Source organism: Chiloscyllium punctatum, chromosome 24 (assembly GCF_047496795.1).
Source record: "Chiloscyllium punctatum isolate Juve2018m chromosome 24, sChiPun1.3, whole genome shotgun sequence".
Lineage (NCBI taxonomy): Eukaryota > Metazoa > Chordata > Chondrichthyes > Orectolobiformes > Hemiscylliidae > Chiloscyllium > Chiloscyllium punctatum.
In genome coordinates, this window is record NC_092762.1 from 81805696 (window position 1) to 81830867 (window position 25172).

General features: G+C 43.4%; 1 protein-coding gene across 1 annotated transcript in view; it reads left to right on the forward strand.

Annotated features, from left to right (window-relative positions):
* Positions 1-25172, forward strand: part of cers1 (ceramide synthase 1) — a 58754-nt gene that overhangs the window by 21771 nt on the left and 11811 nt on the right. Inside the window, exons 2-4 of the mRNA XM_072594308.1 lie at positions 4931-5090; positions 18016-18196; positions 21596-21757. Of these exons, the coding sequence (XP_072450409.1) occupies positions 4931-5090; positions 18016-18196; positions 21596-21757 (503 nt within the window). The remainder of the gene's footprint in view (positions 1-4930; positions 5091-18015; positions 18197-21595; positions 21758-25172) is intronic.

The following is a 25172-nucleotide window of genomic DNA, read 5'->3' on the forward strand; positions in this document are numbered from 1 at the left end:
GACGGCCTTTGACAAGGTGCTGCACAGGAGGCTACTGATTAAGATAAGGGCCCATGGTGTCAGATGCAAGGTGAAAGGAAGCAGAGAGTGGAGATAAAAGGGTCCTTTTCAGGATGGCATCCGGTGGCTAGTAGTGTTCTGTAAGGATCAGTGTTGGGACCACAACTTTGCATTTTATGCATTAATATCTAGATGAAGGAACTGAGGGCACTCTGGCTAAGTTTGCAGATGATACAATAATAAGTAGAGGGACAGGTAATATTAGGGAGGCTGCAGAGGATTTAGAGAAGTTGTGAGAAGAGTGGGCAAAGAAGTGGTAAATGGAATACAAATTGGGAACATGAATACAATGTGACATCATGCACTCTGCTAAGAAGAATTGAGGCATGAACTATTTTCTAAATGGGGAGAAAATTCTGAAATCTGAAGTGCAAAGGGACTTGGGAGTTCTAGTCCATGATTCTCTTGCAGGTTGATTTGATAGTTAGGAAATCAAATATAATGTTGGCATTTATTTTGAGAGGACTAGATTATCAAAGCAAAGGTGTACTTCTGAGGCTTTATAAGGCTCTGGTCAGGCCACATTTAGAATAATGTGAACAATTTTGGGCCCTATATCTCAGGAAGGATGTACTGGCCCTGGAGAGGGTCCAGAGGAGGTTCATGAGAATGATCCCAGGAATGAAAGGCTTCACATATAAAGAACATTTGAGGACTCTGAGACAATACTCAATATGAGTTTAGAAGGATGAGGGGGATCTGATTGAAACTTACAGAATACTGAATGGCCTGGACAGAGCGGATATTGGGAAGACGTTTCCATTAGGAGAGATGAGGACGCAAGAGCACTACCTTACAGAAAAGGGAAGACCTTTTAGAATGGAGATAAGGAGAAACTTCCTCAGCCAATGAGTGGTGAATCGATGGAATTCATTGCCAAGAAGGCTGTAGAGGTCAGGTCATTGAGTATATTTAAGACAAAGATGGATAGGCTCTTGATTGTCGAGGGGATCAAGGGTTATGGAGAGCAAGCGAGAGAATGGGGTTGAGAAACTTATCAGCCATGATTGAATGGCAGAGCAGACTCAATTGGCCAAATGACCAAATTTCTGCTCTTTTCTCTTATGGTCTTATTCAAGGCTTTGGGCCAAGTGCTTTAAGATGGGATTAAAATAGTTAGATGGTTGTTTTTGATTAGATTACCTACAGTATGGAAACAGGCCCTTCAGCCCAACAAGTCCATACCAACCCTCCAAAGAGTAACCCAACCAGATCCATTCCCCTACCCTATATTTATCCCTAATGCACCTAATACTATGGGCAATTTAGCATGGCCAGTTCACCTTACCTGCACAATTTTAGACTGTGGGAGGAAACCAGAGCACCCGGAGGAAACCCACACAGACACCGGGAGAATGTGCAAACTCCACACAGACAGTCACCTGAGGGGGAAAATGGAACTGGGTTCCCAACGCTGTGAGGCAGCAGTGCTAACCGCTGAGCCACCGTGCCGCCCAGCACGGTTTTTGACCAGCATGATTATGATGGGACCAAAGGGTTTATTTCTGTGCTGTAGACCTTTGTGGATCTTTGGTAACTTTGCTATTGGGCATCTGGCATACTAGACAATGTCATGTTATTCAACTTCAATGGCCTGTAACTGTAATTTCTATAAGGAGTTAATAAGCCTCTGCCCAATTTTTACCTTAATTCCTCAGAAAAAGTCACTATAATGCTGTTTATCTGAGACAGTGTGGGTAATCAAATCCTACCCAAAACTGATGGTCGATTAATGTTTACTCCCAAGACTGCCTCCTGGTGATGAAATAGGGAACAACAACAGTCACACAAGGTCAGGACTTCAATCTATTGTTTCAATTGGAACAAGTGAGAAAAAAACCTTGTATTTATATAGCACAATTCACTTTATGATAAGATGCCAATTTGAAAATGGCAAACTTTAGTTACTGGATACAATTGGGGTCTTGCCTACTGGCCAGAAAGCCATGACAAAACTCTTCTTTGACCCTTCTCAGGTATCTTGCTATTCTAAATGAGAAACTGTGAGTTGGGCAAGTTGAGTGAGTGGTGCTGGAAAAGCGCAGCAGGTCAGGCAGCATCCGAGGAGCAAGAGAATCGATGTTTCAGGGAGGAGCCCTTGTTTCCCTGATGAAGGGCTCCTGCCTGAAACGTCGATTTTCCTGCTCTTCAGATGCTGCCTGACCTGCTGAGCTTTTTCAGCACCACTCTAATCTTGACTCTAATCTCCAGCATCTGCAGTCCTCACTTTCGCCAAGTTGAGCGAGTGGACAAGTACATGGCAGATGAAGCATGATATGGATAAACGTGAGGTTATCCATTTGGTTAACAAAAAAAACAGGAAAGCAGATTATTATCTGAATGGCGATAGATTGGGAAAGGAGGAGGTGCAATGAGACCTGAGTGTCCTTGTACACCAGTCGCTGGAAGTAAGCAGCAGGGGGTGAAGAAGGCAAATGGTATATTGGCTTTCGGAGCAAGAGGATTTGAATACAAGAGCAGGGATGGATTCCTGTAACTGTAGAGGGCCTTGGTGAGATTACATCTGGAGCATTGTGTGCAGTTTCAGTCTTTTTATCTGAGGAAGGATGTTCTCTTGATGGAAGGTTTACTAGACTGATTCCTGGAATGGTAGGACTGATATATGAAGAGAGAATGGATCAGTTAAGATCATATTCACTGGAGTTTAGAAGAATGAGGGAGGGGCACCTCTCATTAAAACCTATAAATTCTATCAGGACTAGACAGAGTAAATGGAGGAAGGATGTTCCAATGGTGAGCAGAGAGATCTCGGTGTCCATGTACACAGATCCTTGAAAGTTGCCACCCAGGTTGACAGGGTTGTTAAGAAGGCATACAGTGTTTTAGCTTTTATTAATAGAGGTATCGAGTTCTGGAATCATGAGGTAATGCTACAGCTGTACAAAACTCTGGTGCGGCCACACTTGGAGTATTGTGTACAGTTCTGGTCACCACATTATAAGAAGGATATGGAAGCTTTGGAAAGGGTGCAGAGGAGATTTACTGGGATGTTGCCTGGTATGGAGGGGAGGTCTTACGAAGAAAGGCTGAGGGACTTGAGGCTGTTTTCGTTGGAGAGAAGAAGGTTGAGACATATAAAATAATCAGAGGGTTAGATAGGGTGGACAGCGAGAGCCTTTTTCCAAGTATGGGGACGGCAGACACGAGGGGGCATAGCATTAAATTGAGGGGGGATAGATATAGGAGAGATGTCAGAGGTAGTTTCTTTATTCAGAGAGTAGTAAGGGTATGGAATGCTTTACCTGCAATGACAGTAGATTCGCCAACTTTAAGTACATTTAAGTTGTCATTGGACAATCATATGGATGTACATGGAATAGTGTCGGTTAGATGGGCTTCAGATTGGTATGACAGGTCGGCGCAATATCGAGGGTCGAAGGGCCTGTACTGCGCTGTAATGTTCTACGTCCTATGTTCTATGTTCTACTGGGGAGTCCAGATCCGGGACCACAGTTTAAGGATATGGGCTAGGCTGTTTAGACAGTCAAATAATCTTGTGGCATTTAACTGCCCGGCATGGTCATTTGGGTTGAGATGAGGATGTTGGGGAGGGGAAGTGAGTGGGGTCCAGTTACCCTGGGAACTACCCCCTGACAGGACATGGCACCCTTTAAGGAAGTTGGGGGCGGGTGCGAGTGAGATTGGAGAAAATCCTCCAATTTCTGTCGCGTTTTGTTGTGGGGGAGGATTGAATCTGCATCAGTTCAATAAGAATTTCATTTATTCCCACTCCTCCTCACACCCCATTAAATGTTTCCTCTGTATTTGTCACATTCTTTAAATATCTAATTTGTGACCTTTTTTTCAACTGGATTCATTCTTTGATACCTTTTTGAGGATATAACATTTGATCAAAGTTGCCTGAATGTTACTGAGTAAATCCACCCCAGCTCTGGTCCCCACCTCCCTCCTGCAAGATGCTTTGAAGAAGAGGAGAGAAATGTCTTGTCATGGGGATCACAATCGATCCTAAGATAAGTTTCTGACCACATTTCCATGACCTCACTAGAAGCACATGTCTCATTGCCCACGCTCAGTTCATCTGCTGAATCCCTTTTTCAGGCCTGTATTACCTTTAGACATAATCACTCTCCACACTCCTGGTTGTCTCCTGCTTTCTACTCTCTGTAAACTCTGCAATCCTTCAAAACTCAGCTTCCTGTGCCCTAATGTGAACCAAGCCTCATTTTCCCCCATTGCTCCTCTGCTCGCTACGTTAGCTCCTGATGAAGTAATTCCTCTTTTTTTTCTCTATGGAATTCCCATTCCTGTTTGCAAACTACTCCAAGGCCTCACTCTTCTCAGTCTCTGGAAGCTCCTCCAATCTCAGAATACTCCTCCAATGCTCCGATGCTGCTGTTAGCTTCACTCCAAATAGGATCAGTTATTAATCAGGCTGCCCATGTGTGTGAACTCAATGGGGAAGATTAAAAACTGCAGGCCATTTGGCAAAGCCATTCCAAGTTCCTTGACCTCTCAACAACAATAGTCACCAAACTGAGGCTAAACATGCTTTGTTTGCTGGCCTCTAAGAAAACAACTCGATGGGATGAACAGCCTGCTTCAGTGCCAGTACATTTCCTTTTGTATCCCTTTCAATTGAGGGGAGAGTCAGGTTTACTCTTTTGGCTGAGGGAACAGAGGCAATTATTGAGCTACCTAAAACTGATTCCCCGTTTTTCCCCCCACTCTCCCTGCCTTCCATCACCCCAATAATCCCAACCTCAGCATGCAGTTGTAGAGAGAGCCAAATTGTGATCCGTAATCTATGGCTGCCATTGTAATTTGCTTCCACTGAGTGGTGATGATAATAGGCCTTTCTCTCTTTCTCTCTCTCTCTGTCGTTCAGCCATTAGCTCGCTGGTGTGACCTGCCACGCCGAGACGCTGCCAAGATGCCAGAGAGTGCATGGAAGCTGACTTTCTACACTGCCTCCTGGTCCTACAGCACCTACCTACTCTTCCTGACAGATTACCCCTTCTTCCATGATCCACCATCTGTCTTTTATGGTACGGTAAGCAGACCGACTCTAACAGTTTTTATTGTAACTAGTTGGTGCTTTTTAAAGAAATGTTCTGCAGCTTGAGATCAAACTGCTCAGTGCCTGCAATTGGGTTGTTTTGAATCCAATCTCTTTGCCAAGCACTTCCAGGTCAAGTCAACTGAAGTAAAGTAAAGTTTTCTCCAGTTTTATTATTCTTTCATGTGGGGGTTTCTGGAAAGACCGGTATTTATTATCTAGCTCTAATTGCCTTTGGATTGAATGGCTTGCTAGGCCATTTCGGAGGGTATTTCATATTTAAGAGTCTGGAGTCACATGTAGGCCAGACTGGGTGAGATTTCCTTCCCTAAAGGACAATAATGAAACAGGTGGCTTTAAACAACAGTTGATAGTTTCATGATCATCATCACAAAGACTACCTTTAGTTCTCATGGCTGAACAATGCTAATTAAACGATCGTTAACTAATCTTGAAGAGCGAAAGAGTGGTTTTGAAGGTTTGGCTCGTCTGCTCCTAAAAGCCTCCAAGATCTCTCCTCTCCTCCAATCCTAGTCTCTTGCATGGCCTTGATTTCCTTTGTTCCAGCACTGGAGGCTGACCTGTCAAAAGCTTGGGTCTTGAACTCTGGAATCTCCTGCTGTGAACTTCTGTCTCCTCATTGAAGCTGACTTCTTCAACTAAATGTTGCTTCTCTGTCCCTAACATCTGTTAATGTTAGACTTAATTTGCTACCACTATGTTTAAAAGTGCTATATAAATGTAAACCCTTGTTGTACAGAATGCAAAGGATCAGATATGATGGAAAAACATGTACTGTTTTTAAAAAATAAAACTCTAGAGTGAGCAGAAGTTGCCATTGGCTGTTAGCTTTGGTACGTTAGTTGGGTTCAGTAGAACTCTTGCCTCTTAGATAGAAGACGTGGGATCAGGCCTCAATGCAGGATGAGGACAGACATAGCAGGTTCATGTTCTTTAATGCAGTTTTACTCATTGTTATTTATTCACTGGATGTGAGTATGGCTGGCTAGGCCAATATTTATTACCCATCCCATAATAACTCAGGAAGCCTGAATGGAGAGGAATATTGTTCATTGCTGAACATTGTTCATTGCTGAACACCAAAATACAGCCACTACTCATGGTGTACGTACGGCAGAGTTACAGATCCATCCCTGGGTCAACTTTTTTTAATATTCTTTTACATCCTAGGTCTGCATTTTTTAATATCTGAAAGTGTTATCACACACAACCGAATGACTTTCCAACTGCCAAATCACTGAGTTTTTTTTTGTTTTTAACTATTAACCACCACCAGTGATCACCTGCTGGGTCTACTTTAGTTTTTTTTTATTTAACCTATTTTTCTAATCAATCTGTTCAGTGATGTTATTACACACCTCTGGAACAGGTGGGACTTGAACCTAGACCTCCTGCTCCAGGGGAAGGGACACTGCAACTGCACCATAAGAGGGCCCAGGTTCTGCTTTAGAAAAGGCTCAGGTGATGAGTTCCAGCTGGGCAAGGCCTTTTCCTGTTACCAAGGGAACTTGTACAGGCTTTTTAGGGTTTATTACATCCCTAGTACCCTGGAGGAGGACGTGCTGAGCTGGCCTTTTGAACTGCTGCAGTCCGTTTGGTGCAGGGCCATTCACGAACCTGGTATGGAAGGCTTCTGCAATGTTGACGCAGTAGCGGAACAATGATTATATTTTCAAGTCAGAATGGTGAGTGCCTTGGCGAGGAACAGGCATTGGTGTCCCCAAGCATTTGCTTCTCTTATCCTTCGATATGGGACTGGTTATGGATCTTGAAGGTACTGTCTAAGGAAACTTTGAGAATTTTATTATTAGGTTAGCTTTTTAACTGCAGATTTTTATTGAATTAAAATATCACCAATTACCATGATGGGGTTTAACCGATGTCCCCAGAACGTTGGCCTCTGCTGACAGGACCATGTCTCGTGAGTGTAATACTGCAAAGGGGATGTCAGAGCACAGTGTCTATGTTTATAATTCCATTTCAGTATTTGAAGAAGAGGTGGAAGATTTCAGTGTCCTGCCCTGCATCCCTCCCTTTAAGCAAAGTCATTCACCAGAAAATAAATTAAGTGGTCATTCAGCTCAATGCACCTTGTGAGATTTTGCTGTGTGCCAAGTGACTATCATGTTTGCCCACATTGTAAAGGCCAACACTTAAATATAATTACAGATCCTGTTTGAGATGCTGATAATGAGAAGGATTTGATATAAAGACTAATATTCCTCATAGTCCAGTCTTTTCTAGCTTTCAGCTCCTCCCGTGTCCCTCAGCTTGTTAGGAAGTGAAATGTTTTCGATACCCTATTAATGAATCATTGTGTACTGTCAGTGAAGTGTTGTTCTTTGTCAGTCTGCTTGCTGCTAAATCATGAATCTTTATGTCTTGTCAAATGAGTTGTTGTGGATGGTTTAGTTTTGTTAGTGTTGGCAGTGTTGTGGGCACAACTGAGCTCTCTATAAGATCTTTGCACAATGACCATCATACTGACAAACTGTGCAACAAAAGAAGGTTAAACATGACCCTTTCCCCTTCTAGAGAGCACTGGCCTCACTCCACAATGCAACACCCTTCAGGAGACTGCACCACGCACAGTATTATACCCAGTGAACCAAAGTACTGACTGGGAGAAGCTGAGGGGGAGGGGATGTAATCAGGAGGGGGAATCAGTTCAAGGACTCAGTGAGGACCAAGTACAAGGCAACAGAGGGAGGGGAAAGACCAGGAAATGCTTCACATTTCTCTGATTTGTCCTGAAAATAAATGACTGAAAATTGTCCTGTTTCCACAAATATTTACCTTCACATCTATGGCACGGTGGCTCAGTAGTTAGCATTGCTGCCTCACAGCACCAGCTACCCAGGTTCACTTCCACCCTTGGGTGACTATGGAGTTTGCATGTTCTCCCCATAACTGTTTGGGTTTCCTCTGGGTGATCTGGTTTCCTCCCACAGTCCAAAGATGTGCAGGTTAGGTGGATTGACCATTCTAAATTGCCCCACGGTAAATGTGGGGTTATAGGGGTCTGGGTAGGATGCTCCTCAGGTGGACAGTGCAGGCTTGAAGGGTCAAATAACCTCTTTCCGCATTGTTTCGAATCTATCTTGATCCATTAATTCCACCCTCCCAAACCTGGGACCTCCTCCACTTGAAAGGTCAGGGATAGCAGGTCCTTGGGAACACCATTGCCTTTAAGTCACACACATCCCACTTGGATATTTATCATCATTACTTCATTGTCACTGAGTTCATATATTTGAACACCAGGCTGTACAGGATTAGGGGAGCCTACTCACCATATGGACTGCAGTGGCTAAACAAGAGGGTCCCCACCACTTTCTCAAGGACAATTTGTGATAGACAAACCTTCTTTGGAATGCCCATATCCCAAGGGCTGATCTTTTAAAGAAGATATTTTCAGTACTCTGTGTGCAAAGTGATTGAATGTAATCTATTTCTGCATCACCCTGGCTTGGGATCAAATAATCTGGTGTTTACCTCATCGTGGGTCTTGCTCTGCTCAATTTGGGTGTTACATTTTCTAAATTGCAGCAGGGACTACATTCAAAAGTACTAATCACCTACAACAGGCTTGAGGGTGGCCTGAGATCATGCAAGGTACACCGGAAAGGCCAGCCCCTGCCTCTATTCAGCGGTTATATCCGCACATTGCGGGCTCCATCTCCAAGGGACACCAATGTGTGGTGGCAAGCTTCAGGTCTTGTGCGATCAGTGGGCACATCATCCCTAAAAATGTTGTTTTCATTGACAATTCTTTAAGTTCCCTTTGTGATTTGATGGTTGCTATGGTGACCTTTATAGGGTTGCAGTTTAAGTTTTATTGAATTTGGTTTTATTGATTGCAAAATTATCGAAAGGCAAGCCTATCTTTTACTTGCAATGCAGGGATGGGTTCCATATTGAAGAAGCTCGTTGTGTTGTGTCTTTGATCAGTGATTAAGGAGCCCTATTTCAAGATTAATTTATAGTTAAAAATCACACAACACCAGGTTATAGTCCAGCAGGTTATTTGGAAGCACTAGTTTTTGGAGCACTGCCCCTTCCATCAGGTGATTGTGGAGTATAAGTTTATTGTTGTGGTTCTGTTCACCGAGCTGGGAATTTGTGTTGCAGATGTTTTGTCCCCTGTCTAGGTGACATCCTCAGTGCTTGGGAGCCTCCTGTGAAGCGCTTCTGTGATCTTTCCTCTGGCATTTGTAGTGGTTTGAATCTGCCGCTTCTGGTTGTCAGTTCCAGCTGTCCGCTGCAGTGGTCGGTATATTGGGACCAAGTCGATGTGCTTATTGATTGAATCTGTGGATGAGTGCCATGCCTCTAGAAATTCCCTAGCTGTTCTCTGTTTGGCTTGTCCTATAATAGTAGTGTTGTCCCAGTCGAACTCATGTTGCTTGTCATCTGAGTGTGTGGCTACGAAGGATAGCTGGTCGTGTCGTTTCGTGGCTAGTTGGTGTTCATGGATGCGGGTAGCTAGCTGCCTTCCTGTTTGTCCTATGTAGTGTTTTGTGCAGTCCTTGATGGGATTTTGTACACTACATTGGTTTTGCTCATGCTGGGTATTGGGTCCTTCGTTCTGGTGAGTTGTTGTCCGAGAGTGGCTGTTGGTTTGTGTGCTGTTATGAGTCCTAGTGGTCGCAGTAGTCTGGCTGTCAGTTTGGAAATGCTCTTGATATATGGTAGTGTGGCTAGTCCTTTGGGTTGCGGCACACCCTTATTCCGTTGTTGTTCCCTTAGGCATCTGTTGATGAAATTGCGTGGGTATCCATTTTTGGCAAATACATTGTAGAGGTGTTCTTCTTCCTCTTTCTGCAGTTCTGGTGTGCTGCAGTTTGTTGTGGCCCTTTTGAACAGTGTCTTGATGCAACCTCTTTTGTGTGTGTTGGGGTGGTTGCTTTCGTAGTTCAGGACTTGGTCTGTGTGTGTGTGGCTTTCCTGTATACTTGATTTAGACCAAGTCCTAAACTACAAAAGCAACCACCCCAACACACACAAAAGAGGTTGCATCAAGATACTGTTCAAAAGGGCCACAACACACTGCAGTACACCAGAACTGCAGAAAGAGGAAGAAGAACACCTCTACAATGTATTTGCCAAAAATGGATACCTGCAAAATTTCATCAACAGATGCCTAAGGGAACGACAACGGAATAAGGGTGTGCCGCAACCCAAAGGACTAGCCACACTACCATATATCAAGAGCATTTCCGAACTGACAGCCAGACTACTGCGACCACTAGGACTCATAATAGCACACAAACCAACAGCCACTCTCAGACAATAACTCACCAGAACGAAGGACCCAACACCCAGCATGAGCAAACCCAATGTAGTGTACAAAATCCCATGCAAGGACTGCACAAAACACTACATAGGACAAACAGGAAGACAGCTAACGATCCGCATCCACGAACACCAACTAGCCACGAAACGGATGACCACCTATCCTTAGTAGCCACACATGCAGATGACAAGCAACATGAGTTCGACTGGGGCAACACTACTATTATAGGACAAGCCAAACAGAGAACAGCCAGGGAATTCCTAGAGGCATGACACTCATCCACAGATTCAATCATTAAGCACATTGATCTGGACCCAATATACCGACCACTGCAATGGACAGCTGGAACTGACAACCGGAAGCGGCAGAGACAGGCCACTATAAATGCCGGAGGAAAGATCACAGAAGCGCTTCACAGGAGGCTCCCAAGCACCGAGGATGTCACCTAGACAGGGGACGAAACGTCTGCAACACAAATTCCCAGCTCGGCGAACAAAACCACAACAACGAGCGCCCAAGCTACAAATCTTCTCACAAAACTTTGAGTGTAAGTTTATATACAACCACCTGATGAAGGAGCAATGCTCGAAAAGCTAGTGCTTCCAAATAAACCTGTTAGACTACAACCTGGTGTTGTGTGATTTTTAACTTTGTACACCCCAGTCCAACACCGGCATCTCCAAATCTTCATTTGTAGTGACTGAGATATTTCAGATGCGTGGAGTATTTGGTACCGGTGCTGGTTTACTGTTATTCGAGCTACAGTCACCTCTCACTGTGGGCACCTAACCTTTTGCAGGCTTGTATCTTTTTAAAACGTGCCTGTTGGCACACTGTGTGTCAATATTCCACATCATCAGGTGTGAAAAGTTGGGGCTTCATGCCTGTAAATCAGCAGCCAGTGAGTTGCTAATCCCTGGAGAGTAGAGGAAGGCAGCATTGGAAAGGTGCCCAGGGCAGAGGGATTTGCGCACGCATGCGTTTTGAAGCAGAGGGCACCAAATGGTGACCAGGAGTAAGAATCCCGCGTGTCCATAGCAGTGGTGCTTTATTCCGTTTGTTCAGGGGATCTTGGCATCACTAGCTAGGCCAGCATTTATTATTGCCTTGCCCTTAAGTGAACTAACTTCTTGAACCACTGCAGTCCGCGTGCGTTAGGTAGCCCCATAGGGAATTCCAGAATTTTGACCCAGCGACGGTGAAGGAACTGCAATATATTTCCAAGTCAGGATGGTGAGTGGCTTGCAGTTTGGTGGTGTTCCCTGTATATCTGTTGCCCTTGTCCTTCTAGATGGAAGTGGTTGTGGGTTTGGAAGGTGCTGTTGAAGGAGCCTTGATGAACTTCTGCAGCGTATCTTGTGGATGGTACGCAGTGCTGCGCTGTGGGCTGTGATCGGCTAGGTCAGGAGAGATTTAAGGACTCGAAGCATTAGGAGGATTTCTTTATTAAGCTGAGCTGTAACCAGATGGATAACCATCAGGGGTGTGTGTGTGCTCTGACAATACATGGGCAAAGAGGTGTGTGTGGCTCATTCTGCCCATGCCAGCTCTTTGAACAGGCTCTTCAGTTAGTATAGCACTCTCCACCCCCAACCTGCCAGTTCTCTGTAACTCTGCAATTAATCCTTTTAAGTATTTATCCAGGTCCTTTTGTACATTACGACTGTATCTCATTTCATTGCATTTTCATGCATTGTATTCTTGATCACAACAACTGACTGGTTTGTTTTTGCAATTACCATACATGTGTACCCCCTGGTTCATTTATTCCTGATGAAGTGCTTTTGCCCGAAACGTCGATTTCGCTGCTCGTTGGATGCTGCCTGAACTGCTGTGCTCTTCCAGCACCACTAATCCAGAATCTGATTTCCAGCATCTGCAGTCATTGTTTTTACCTTACTGACCCTCCTGCCAGATGAAGAGCTTCTGTGGAAAAAATTCCTGAATCTTCAAATTTAAAGATAGAGATAAATGAGCTGGGAAACCTCTGATATTGTCAAATGAGTCCACTTCCAAAGGATTAAGTGACAGAATACAAAACATGAACAAAAATTAATATAAATAACTATTTGAGGTTTAAATGTTGAATGATTAGATCCTAATATTTTTAATCAAGTTAACCTGTTAAGGCCTGAAATCCAAGTCGGAGATTTGTGCTGAATTTCAGATAATGCAGCAACAGTGCATCGTTTGAATTGCTTAATGTGAATGAGCATTATTGTGAGAGAGAGTGTTGTAGCGGAGCCAAGTTAACTTAGGGCTGTCATCAATGCTGCCAGTTTTAGCTTGACTGAATTCAATGCATGCAGTGGCAGATAATGACAAAATTTGACGTTACATAACATGAGAAATTCAAGCAGTGGCCCGTGTATAGCTCCTTGAACATGTTGTGCTGTTCAATACAATTGTTGCTGAGAGTCAAAGTGTGTGGTGCTGGAAAAGCACAGCTGGTCAGGCAGCATTCGAGGCCCAGGAGAATCAGGCGAAACATTGACTCTCCTGCTCCTCAGATGCTGCCTGACCTGCTATGCTTTTCCAGCACCACATTCTTTGACTCTGATCTCCAGCATCTGCAGTCATCACTTTCTCCTAGTTGTTGCTGTCTGCTTTCGCATCCTCTCGCCATCCCTTGATTTCTTAGGACTAAAAACCTATTGACCTCAGTCTTTAATCTTTTGATTTATTCAGAGGATGTGGAAGTTGTTGGTTATGTCAGCTTTATTCCCCAATCCCTTGTTTTCCTTGAGAAGGTGAGGGTGAACTGCCTTCTTAAACCACTGCAGTCCATGTGCTGGAGGTTGACCCACAATGCCCTAAGGGAGAGAATTCCAGGATTTTGACCCAGTGACAATGAAGAAATGATGATATATTTCCAGATCAGGATAGTGAGTGGCTTGGCAGGGAATTTGCAGGGAATGGTGTACCCATGTATCTGCTGCACTTGTCCTTCCAGGTGGAAGTAGTCATGGGTTTGGAAGGTGATGTTTGAGGAGCCTTGATAAGTTACTGTAGTGCCTGATGGAGTACATTACTGCAGTTGGTGGTGGTAGGAGTGAATGTTTAAGGTGATGGTCATATTATTAAACGACCCCTGAGCATTCACAGCTTCTGGTATAATGAATTCCAAAGATTTGCAAGAAATTTCTCTTCAGCACAAGTCCCAAATGTCAGACCAGATTAAGATCAGCCATGACCATGGTAAATGGCAGAGTAGGCTCGAATGCCTGAATTGCCTACTCCCACTCCTAATTCCTATGCTCAGATGATCTCTTATCCTGAGACTGTGAGACACCCAAAGTTTTGGACACTTTGATCAGGTGAAAGGATTAATTATCACCCATCCTTTGAAACCCTCAAAAAACTTTATTTGTTTTCAATGAGTGAGGTCCATTCATATAAATCTCTCCTCATACGACAACTCTCTTATTCCAGGAATGAGTCTAGTGTTCTCATAATCTCATAACTGAGCTGATACTTGGCCATTTTTCTCTGAAGTATTTGGAAAAAACTGTTTGTTGTTAACTCTCATAATTTCTACCCCTTCTTCATTTTCCACTGCTTTACTTTCTGTGTTCATTTGTTAATTTCCAGAGCTTTCCCAGTCCATTGGTTCACCACTTTTGCTTCTGTTTGTTTAAACGCACAAGCATACCTTCATGTGCACCATGTCTCAGAATACCGTCCCCTCTTGGTCACACGCTCACAGTTCAAGCCGCATTCCAACAGCTTTCGAGCACTTTGGTTTTTTTTGAGTGTTCCAGCTAACACTGCGGTGCCCTGCTAAGGGGGTGCCGCAGTGTCGCAGGCTCCATCTTTCCGATGAGAATTAAATTAAATTGAGGTGCATTCTGACTCCTCAGGCAGATTTCAATGAAGCCATGGCACAGCATTGAGGAAGGTTCAGGAGAGATTTACCAGGATGTTACTGGGAATGGAAGATTTGAGTTATAAGGATAGGCTGGATAGGCTAGGACCTTTTCACTGCAGTGTAGGGGGTTGAGGGGTGACATTATAGAGGTTTATAAAATCATGAGAGATATAAGAAAGGTGAATGGCAGGTGTCTTTTCCCTAGAGTGGGGGATTTTAATACTAGGGGGCATATTTTTAAGGAAAGAGAAGAAAGATTTTAAAAAGACATGATGGCAATTTTTTTTTAAAGAGAGTTGGTTCGTGTGTGGAATGAACAGAGGAAGTGGTGGATGGGGTACAGTTACAACATTTAAAAGACATTTGGATAATGTTTATTCCTCAATTAACCTCACTAAAACAGATGATCTGGCCGTTATCACACTGCTGTTTGTGAGAGTTTGCTGAATGTCATATTTCCCACATTGACTATGCTTCAAACATACCTCATTAGTCACAGGGGCAGGGATAGAAATCATAGACCCCAGAGCTGTTCCTGACTTAGGCCCCTATGTCGCTTCCCCATCTAGGCCTCCCCTACCTAGTTACACCAGGCCCCTAAGAACCCAGTCCCTTGTACTACCCTGAATCATGTTTGTTTGACACATCTTGAGGTCATAGAAGCGCTATAGAAAAGTGTTAGGAAGTGTGGAATATCTGAACTAACCACCAGGTTCCACAAATTAAGATGGACCCATCACAAAGGAATCATTATGAATTCCTCCATTTTAAATGCTTTGCCTATTTGTCCCACTGTTCCTTTCTTGAAGCTGCGAGTGTTAATGTGGTAGAGAATGGGGAGGAAATGTGAAATGTGGATGGATTGTGGGTGACATTATCTAATTTTCAATAAAAGGAAAAGCTGGAGGTGGGAAATGGTGAAATATTGAAGTGAAGCACAAAAAAGATGGAGTGAGACAGAAAGTGGTAATGTGAGCCAAATTGTAAACTGGAAGAGAACAACTGACAAAATGTTATGGAGGCTAGATCACTGAAAGCATTTAAAGAGGAAGCAGATAACCTTCAACTTCTTGATAATCCAAAGATTTATGAGGTGCTGGCATGGAAGAAGAGTCGAGGCCTGGGGCAGATCAGTAGGTTGGTGAGGCAGGCTTGAGGGGCTGAATGGCCTACTCCGATTTATCATGTTCTGAAAACATTGCAGTCACGCCATAACATTGATGCAAAATTCAATGAATTCAACAATATTCAACAGGTGAGTTGTTTCATAAACTATCCATCTCCTTTCACCCTGCCCTCAACCATACCACAGTCTTTCCTATTGTGACCTCAACTCTTTTTTTTAAATTATAATCTTCCTCCTCTAATGTCGAGCTCATCTGTGCAAACTAATCGTGTGCATGTGAAAGGTGTTTGGGACTGGAAAGGTGTGTGTGTGAGAGAGGGAGTTTATGCATGCTGTTTGGTATGGGTGAGGAGGAATTCTCTCCCTCTCTTTCTCCAGTCAGCTCTGATTAAATAGGGATTTAAATCCCAATTTAAATCCTTGTTCATTTCACTCTTTTCCAGTTCTGACAAAGGCTTTAGATTGCCCATTTTGTCCACAGGTGCTGACTGACCTACTGTTGTGCTTCCAAGGTTACGTGTTTTCAGAATATCTTGTGACGTTATTTGAAACTGAGAGCAAGCTGTTAAACAGCAGGGAATGCCTCCACTTACTCTAGTCCTGCCTTGCTCTGTAACTGTGAGTGTATTTTAACAATGAGTGAAGTTTAGATAAAAACACTGAAGGCACTTATGGTCTGTTTATACAAATCCTAACCCTTGATGTGAAGCTTTGCACCAGGCTGACACCAGCAATTCAAGACTTTAGTTCTGTGTGGTGACTGGAGAAGGTGTAATTGCTTTCTACAGAGTGGAAAAAGTTAAGGATGAATTGATAGGAGTGACACTGGCTCAGTGGTCAGCACTGCTGCCTCATGGCGCCAGGGACCCAGGTTTAATTCTAACCTTGGGTGACTGTCTATGTGAATTTTCCTCCGGGTGCTCTGGTTTCTTCCCACAGTCCAAAGATGTGTAAGTTAAGTGGATTGACCATTGGAAATGGAAGGTTACAGGGATAGGGTCTGGGTCTGGGTCGGAGGCTCTTTTGGAGAGACCGTGTGGGCTGAATGGCCTGCTTCCACACGGTAGGGATTCAATGACCTATAATGTTTAAAAATCTGTTCATGGGATGTAGGTGTTGCTGGCTAGGTCAGCATTTCTTGCTCATCCTCAATTGCCCAATGGGCTGTTAAGAATCCACCACATTGCTGTAGGTCTGGAGTCTGCATTTAGGCCAGAGCACGTAGGGATGACTGATTTCCTTCCTGAAAGAACAAGAGTGAGTTTGATGGGTCTTCATGACAATTGACAGTTATACATGGTTGCTATTGGCTAGCTTTTTGTTGAATTCAAATTTCACTGCCTGCGACAGGGGGATTTGAACGCATTTTCCCAGAATGTTAACTGGGGATTTCCAGATTAGTAATCCAAACACCACCACCTCCCTAACTGGAGTGGTTTTCATAGAACAAGTAAGAATAAACTGTGTCCAATGGTGAATGTGTTAGTAATTAAGGGCCACAGATTTAAAGTAATTGGCAAAAAAAATAAAAGGCGTCATGAGGAAAAATCTGTTCTTTTTGATGATGTGTTTTTAAGGTCTGAAAGTCTGTGCTTTCAGTGGTAGTGGAAATCAATGCCACTGGAATTTTCAAAAAGCTGCTGGATTTGTACTTAAAGAGGGGCATTCAACTTTACAACAATTTATTGTAAAATTCTGTCCTTGCCAGGACGATCAGGGATGTAGTATCTCTACAGTGTGAACAGGCCATTTACACCGAACCTCCAAAGAGCATCCCTACCAGACCCACCTAAATTTTATAACCCTTCATTTCCCATGGCTGATCCACCCTAACCTGCACATCTTCGGACTATGGGAGGAAACCAGAGCACCCAGAGGAAACACATGCAAACATGGGGAGAACATGCAAAATCCATACAGACAGTTGCCTGAGGGTGGAATTGAACCAAGGTCCCCGACGCATTGAGCCAGTAGCGCTAACCACTGAGCCAGTGTACCGCCCCAAATATTTTAGATTATCTTAGGATATCATTGGTAGATTTACTGTGACTGATCCTCCTTGCTGGCATTAGTTAAGCCAATGATGTCATGTGGGGAAGAATGTCAGTGTGCCACCTTTGGCAGAAGATAGTCTCTGCAATTGTGGTGACTACACTGGCGAACTTGTAGAATATACACCAGGACTCTGGTTAGCTGCTCCTAGGAACTGTCCTTTCTTTATGTCTTGATGGGTAGAGCTTATCGTTGTGATGTCAGTTAACTCTTTCAGGTACTGACTGCTTTATACAGCAAAGGGAACAGATTGACAGGGTTTTAGAGAAAAACTGAGGAGTGAGATAGATCTTTCCAAAGAGCTTGTACAGATACAATGGGCAGAGTGGCCTTCATCTGTGTCTTTTTGGTTCTAATGAACTTAAATGCATCTTAACTGTGGCTTTTGGAAAAAAATTGCATGAGCCCTGGTGTCACCTTGGTGCCTTGTGACACAATCATTATCCCATTAGCTTACACTCTGGTGTGAAGGCCAGCAGGAAATGAGAGAGGATTATTGTATTTCAGTCAGGAAATACCACAAGGAGTTAACCAGCATGCTCTTCTTTCAGGGTGGAAAGCAACAATTGATGTCCCTAAAGATATCGCCATTGCTTACCTGGCTCAGTGCAGTTTCTATGGACATGCTATCTATGCCACTGTGTACATGGATGCCTGGAGGAAGGACTCTGTTGTGATGTTAGTCCATCATGTGATAACACTGGCTCTAATCGCCTTCTCCTATGCCTTCAGGTGGGTGTATGTCTGCGTGTGCATGTGTGAGTGTGCTTTGTTTGTGTGTTTGTTCATTTGTGAAAGAGAGTGTGTGTGTGTGTGAGAGTGAGAGTGAGAGGGTGTGTGTATGTGTGTGTGTGTTTTAACATTATCAGCTCAAGTTGAGTGTAATCCTGGAAGTTTCTTCACATCAGTTCTTCCTTCCCACAGTGAAACCCTTTTTTCCTCCCATCTTCAACATTTTTACAACTGAAAAACCCAAATTGATTCAAGTAAATGGTAAAATGAATATGCCTTTGCGTTTTAATGTTTCTATTATTTTTCTTTTCTCCTGGAGTTTGTTTGCCATGATACCCAGCCTTTTAATCTGCAGTTACTGGAAACTCCAGCATAATACAGAGAAGATTGGCAACTTTGGTACATGAAAGGGTTAAGTTAGTTAAGGATTAAAACTTTAGCTTCATATACAAAGCAATAATTTACATAATCAAAGTTAACAAATCAATGGATATACAGAAAAATGGATAATAAATAAGGCATTCAGGCTGTTGAGACTAATAGTGTAGAAGCCATAATATCAGAATGTAGGTAAAAGAACAGACCATGTCTATGAAAGACTGTGGGCAAATTACAATTGAAGGGTGGGTATTGTAATATGCTTAGGTAAAAACAATGACTGCAGATGCTGAAAACCAAATACTGGATTAGTGGTGCTGGAAGAGCACAGCAGTTCAGGCAGCATCCAACGAACTTTCGCTGCTCGTTGGATGCTGCCTGAACTGCTGTGCTCTTCCAGCACCACTAATCCAGTAATTGTAATATGCGTGTTGTAATCTCTATAAACTATGAGGGTATTCTGTAACCCACCAGAATGAATTTTAAACATTACAGTGTTTAAAGCTCTCTCCCCATACAAATGTATGAAATAAACAATTGCTGCTTTATTTTCCTGACATGCTCTTGTCAATTTGTCAAGTTGACCCTCATTTATAGTATGTTTTAACAGCAGTAACCAGTGAAGTGAGCACTCAGTAGAGACCATGCCTCTGTCACACTGTGCTAATTCAGTGTTGTTACAGCTTTCCCTTGAGGTTTTCCTTGCCTGGTTGATAGCTTGTAAATACAAAGTTGAGAAGGTAAATCTTTTCATTGAGGAGTTCAGTCTTCCTGAGCAGGATTGAGGCCAATCAACATCCAACATTCTGTTCTGACATCTCTGCTCATGTTTTAAAAGCCAGGGCAACCCACCTCAATCTAAATCAATTAAAATCCTAAAGAAGACAATTTGTAACATGCTAAACAAAAAGGTCAATTCACACTAACTTTCATTGTTACTGGATCCCTTCAGAAAACCCTAGGATCCAGACCTGGAACATCACCAAAAAATAATTTATTCTTGCTTGGACCTATCTGTGCACCAAAACTTTAAACTATATTGTTCATAGACAAATGGGGGTGAAAATATCACTCCCACTGGAAGTGGGCAGGGTTAGAGGTAATCAGTCAATTACAAGGCTCTTGATCTACTGAGCTGAATGCCTGCAGAACAAAACATTGCATTTATATAGTGCCTTTAACATACCTTGGATGTTGGCAACTAAGTCACCCTCTTAAGTCTCAAAATCCCCTTGAAAATGGGGGTTGACTGGTACTCTGTGTAAAAAAGTTATCTGATGGCGTGGGTCATTTCAAGATGAGGTAGTTATACCAGTGGTTCCTATTAAATGGAAGTGAGATGGTTTATTCAATGAGGCAACTATGTGAAACACAACTGTCCCCGGGGGTGGGGTGGGGGATGTGTTGTGGTGGGGGTGGGGGTGATTTGGTCCTGGGAAAACGCACATTCTGTAGCCTGCGTGCTCACCTTCCTTCACAACAAGTATTTTCAACCATCATCAAAGTGTTTATGAACACATCAAACCATTGGTACTGGGATCAGCTATAAAGAGTGGGTGTGCCTTAAACTCCTGCACGTTTCCACTACACTGCCCGAATCATCTGCTCATTCTTTTATACCTTAAAATATGGTCGTTGGAAATAAAACATCCGTTTTTGGGGTGAAAAATTGAGGCTGATTACTAATATGAGTCCAGTATGTTGTCTGAAACCGGGGGTCGAAAGTTACGCTGAAGATTTGCAAAACAGATTTCTGGGTCTAGAGAAGGCTAGGGCTACTTAGAGGGTGCTCACTGGAGAATTAGAAAAGAAAATGCAACATTGAGTCACCTCAGGAGATTTTAGATCAGTATGAGGAAGGAAGTGAGGTGGACTGTGGGAATTTCAGAATTTGGGGCCAAGACAACTGAAAGTGTGCCCACTATTGGTTGAGCAATTAAACTGGAGAGGGCAGAAATCACAGAGCATGGGTATCATGGAGGATGGTGGGGCTGGAGGAGAGGAGAATCGGGGAAAAGGATGGAGGATTCTGAAAGCAAGGATGAGAATGTTAAAATCAAGGTGTTGCTTGAGTGGGAGCTAATTCGAGAAGTGAGTACATTGTTCGTGGGGGAGATCAGGGTTTGCTGTGAGAAAAGATTTGGGTAACAGAGTTGTGGATGAGCGCCACTTCACAGAGGGTTTCGATGTGGGAGATCAGCCAGGAGTGTGTTAGAACATTTTTTTCCTATTTTATTGTGAGGTGAGTATGACCCTGCATGACTTGCTGTGACTGTATGACTCTAGTCAACAGCATGAACCAAACTTTGCGGACAGTCTCCATATTAGGTGGAAATTCTTTATTCACTCCCTAAGTATTAGCATATTCTCTGAATGCCTGTTGCCTTGTGAGGTCCTACATATCGAAACTCACTCTAACAACAAATTCTCTGCACAACTTCCAATGACTGACCATGTTGCACTTCCTCTTTGCAGCAGTCCTTCAGGACTGTTGCTTTATGTGCTTTTTCTGACCCTGGTCTCTAGGCGTATGAAACAATACCTTAAGCTGGCTTATCTGATTGAGTCATCAATCCCACCCTTGGCTATATAAGATCACTCACATGTGATCCTGTTCTTAGTGGGGTATGTCTCCAGTACTGCACCAACAAAGGGTGTGACAGTGACCTTGGTTAAGACTGTGTGATAGCTGTTCACACACATGCAGGGAAATCATTGCCTTTGAAGTTTATTTGTAGACAGGATGTCTGTGGCCAGCCACTACCGTGATGACTGTTAGTGCGTGTGTATGTGTGTGTCCCAGTTTTGTGCTTCTGAAAGTTCAAAATGACGTCCTGAGTTGGAACTTTTTTTTGTAACCCCTCTTCCTATCACCTGTTTTTGAGCTCAAGTGTTGATCAGAGGTCTATTTCTGTGCTGTTTAACTCTATGCCTATGACTCTATAACTTCACAACTGGTTACTAAGGATTTACAGCATGACTAAAGTCCACAAATATATTACATCTTCCTCTCACTTGCAGGTATCACAATGTCGGGATCTTAGTTCTCTTCCTGCATGATGCAAATGATATTCTGTTGGAATTTACCAAACTCAATGTTTACTTTAAAAACCGAGCTGGTGTCCGCCACAAGCTGAATGATGTGGTTTCCAACATTGGTTGCTGCTCCTTTGCGATAAGTTGGTAAGTAACTGCACTCACCCGTTCCTGGCTAACGCTTCCCAGCAGATCCACGATTGGCCATTATCCACGACGGGTTGCTTCATCTCTTCAGTGGTGCTTCAGGCTAAATCTCCCACATCTGCTCACTCTTTCCTTCCATACAAAGTGCGGGGTGTTCACCCCTGCTAGAGGTGCTATATAAATGCAAGTCAAAAAGTGTTGCATAGGAGCAGAGAGGGTTGGGTGTCCTATGTTCAGAGATCACTGTGCAGCTATAAGAAGTGATCTCAAGGAGCAATGGAATGTTGGCTTTTGTCTCAAAGAACCTAGCATAAAGGGAGTGAAAAGTTGTACCTTGCTGGCCATCTTTATGAACTATATTCTGTTTTGGCCACCAAACATCAGGAAAGATATATTAGCTTTGGGAATGAATGCATCACAGAGTAGGCAGAACTGTTTGGGGTTTAATGGGTTAAATTAGGAGAATGGGTTGTCTCCTTTAGCTTGTATTCTCTTTTGAGTTTAGACAATTGAGGGGTGACCTAGACAAAGGTTTAAAAATAGAGTCATAGAGATGTACAGCACGGAAACAGATCCTTCGGTCCAACCCGTCCATGCCGACCAGATATCCCAACCCAATCTAGTCCCACCTGCCAGCACCCGGCCCATATCCCTCCAAACCCTTCCTATTCATATACCCATCCAGATGCCTTTTAAATGTTGCAATTCTTCTAGCCAGCACCACATCCTCTGGCAGCTCATTCCATACACGTACCACCCTCTGTGTGAAAAAAATTGCCCTGTAGATGTCTTTTATATCTTTCCCCTCTCACCCTAAACCTATGCCCTCTAGTTCTGGACTCCCTGACCCCAGGGAAAAGACTCTGCCTATTTATCCTATCCATGCCCCTCATGATTTTGTAAACCTCTATAAGGTCACCCCTCAGCCCCCGACGCTCCAGGGAAAACAGCCCCAGCCTGTTCAGCCTCTCCCTGTAGCTCAAATCCTCCAACCCTGGCAACATCCTTGTAAATCTTTTCTGAACCCTTTCAGGTTTCACAACATCTTTCCGATAGGAAGGAGACCAGAATTGCATGCAATATTCCAACAGTGGCCTAATCAATGTCCTGTACAGCTGCAACATGACCTCCCAACTCCTGTACTCAATACACTGACCAATAAAGGACAGCATACCAAACCCCTTCTTCACTATCCTATCTCCACTTTCAAGGAGCTATGAACCTGAACTACAAGGTCTCTTTGTTCAGAAACACTCCCTAGGACCTTACCATTAGGTGTATAAGTCCTGCTAAGATTTGCTTTCCCAAAATGCAGCTCCTCGCATTTATCTGAATTAAACTCCATCTGCCACTTCTCAGCCCATTGGCCCATCTGGTCAAGATCCTGTTGTAATCTGAGGTAACCGTCTTCGCTGTCCACTACACCTCCAATTTTGGTGTCATCTGCAAACCTACTAAATGTACATCTTATGCTCGCATCCAAATCATTTATGTAAATGACAAAAAGTAGAGGACCCAGCACCGATCCTTGTGGCACTCCACTGGTCACAGGCCTCCAGTCTGAAAAACAACCCTCCACCATTAGTCCTTGCCTTTTCAAATACATGTACATCCTGTCCCTCAGGATTCCCTCCAACAACTTGCCCACCACCGAGGTCAGGTTCACCGGTCTATAGTTCCCTGGCTTGTCTTTACCGCCCTTCTTAAACAGTGGCACCACGTTTGCCATCCTCCAGTCTTCCGGTACCTCACCTGTGACTATTGATGATACAAATATCTCAGCAAGAGGCCCAGCAATCACTTCTCTAACTTCCCACAGAGTTCTCGGGTACACCTGATCAGGTCCTGGGGATTTATCCACCTTTACCCGTTTCAAGACATTCAGCACTTCCTCCTCTGTAATCTGAACATTTTGCAAGATGTCACCATCTATTTCCCTACAGTCTATATCTTCCATATCCTATTCCACAGTAAATACTGATGCAAAATACTCATTTAGTATCTCCCCCATTTTCTGTGGCTCCACACAAAGGCCACCTTGCTGATCTTTGAGGGGCCCTATTCTCTCCCTAGTTACCCTTTTGTCCTTAATGTATTTGTAAAAACTCTTTGGATTCTCCTTAATTCTATTTGTGAAAGTTATCTCATGTCCCTTTTTTGCTCTCCTGATTTCCCTCTTAAGTGTACTCCTACTTCCTTTATACTCTGGAAGAAGATTTGATGGTGTACAAATGAAGGAACCATTCCCTGCCATGGTCGGTTGAGGGAGGGGTGGGGAAGGTGGTTGCAGAGAGAGTTGAGAATAACAGGATATTTTCAAATTGGATCATTGCAGAGTGAAATTAGATGTCGTCTTTCTCGTCATCGTTGCCAACCCTGGCAGTTTGTCATTAGGTAAAGCTCCAAGGGACCTGGAGCAAAAGAGCTAAATGGGGTTAAGGTACAGATCAACTGTGTTCAAACTGAATACTGGGATGGGTGAAATAGTTTACTGTTTTATTAACACATCAGACAGCAAGTTATCCACAGCTGGGGAGTCATGTACACAAAAAGATGATTCTTGGGTCAGTGGTTATTCAACCATGATATATAACAATTGGGAATGTACTGAGGTGGTGGCCATTAATTGAGGTGCACAGGAACAGATTTAAAGAGAGTGTCTGTAAATGAATTTGGAGATGCCGGTGTTGAAAGTTAATAAATGAGTAAATACATGGCTCCAGGTTTTAATCCTTCACCTCCAAGAGTTGCTAAGTCACCGAAGGAGATTTTAAGTCAACAGTTCTGTAAGCCCTCAAGTAGCTTCTGTTTTTGTGATAAACCGGATGGCTGGGTTTCTCCTGGCGATTTCTCTTTTTATTTTCGCCCTCCTTCATGGCCAAAAGTGTCTCCAGGAAGACGGAAACTAGACCTTCAGCAGGAAATAGTGAATTATTCAGGATCTGGCCTCTGCACCCTCTTCCAGCTCTTGCCAAGTTAATGCTTGTTGGCCTTTTGATCCTGGCCTCTAAATGCGGTTCCCTTGGTTTTCCTCTTTTCTGCCTGTTGTGAAGCATTTCCTCCCTTCCAGATCATAATCCCGGAAGCCTTTTCCCCTTGTTACAAATCCACACCTCACAGTGGCCTCCTCAGAATCTCTCTTCAGCCACCTTCTTAGCTGAAGAGACTATTTCACTCTGTCACCATGTTTTGCTCAGTAATTTAAGTCAGTTCTGACATATAGGCTCAGTGAGAAGGTTAAGGTACTTGGAAATTGCATTTCGAAGGTCAATAGCAGAATGAAATCTTTGAAAGGGTGCTGAAGAAGGAAGAAAGGATTTGTATTAATATACTGTACAGATATCTCTTCTATGGCCAATAGTTCCGTTCCTATGCAAACCCACACTATACAAGAATCACACAATACAAATAGCAC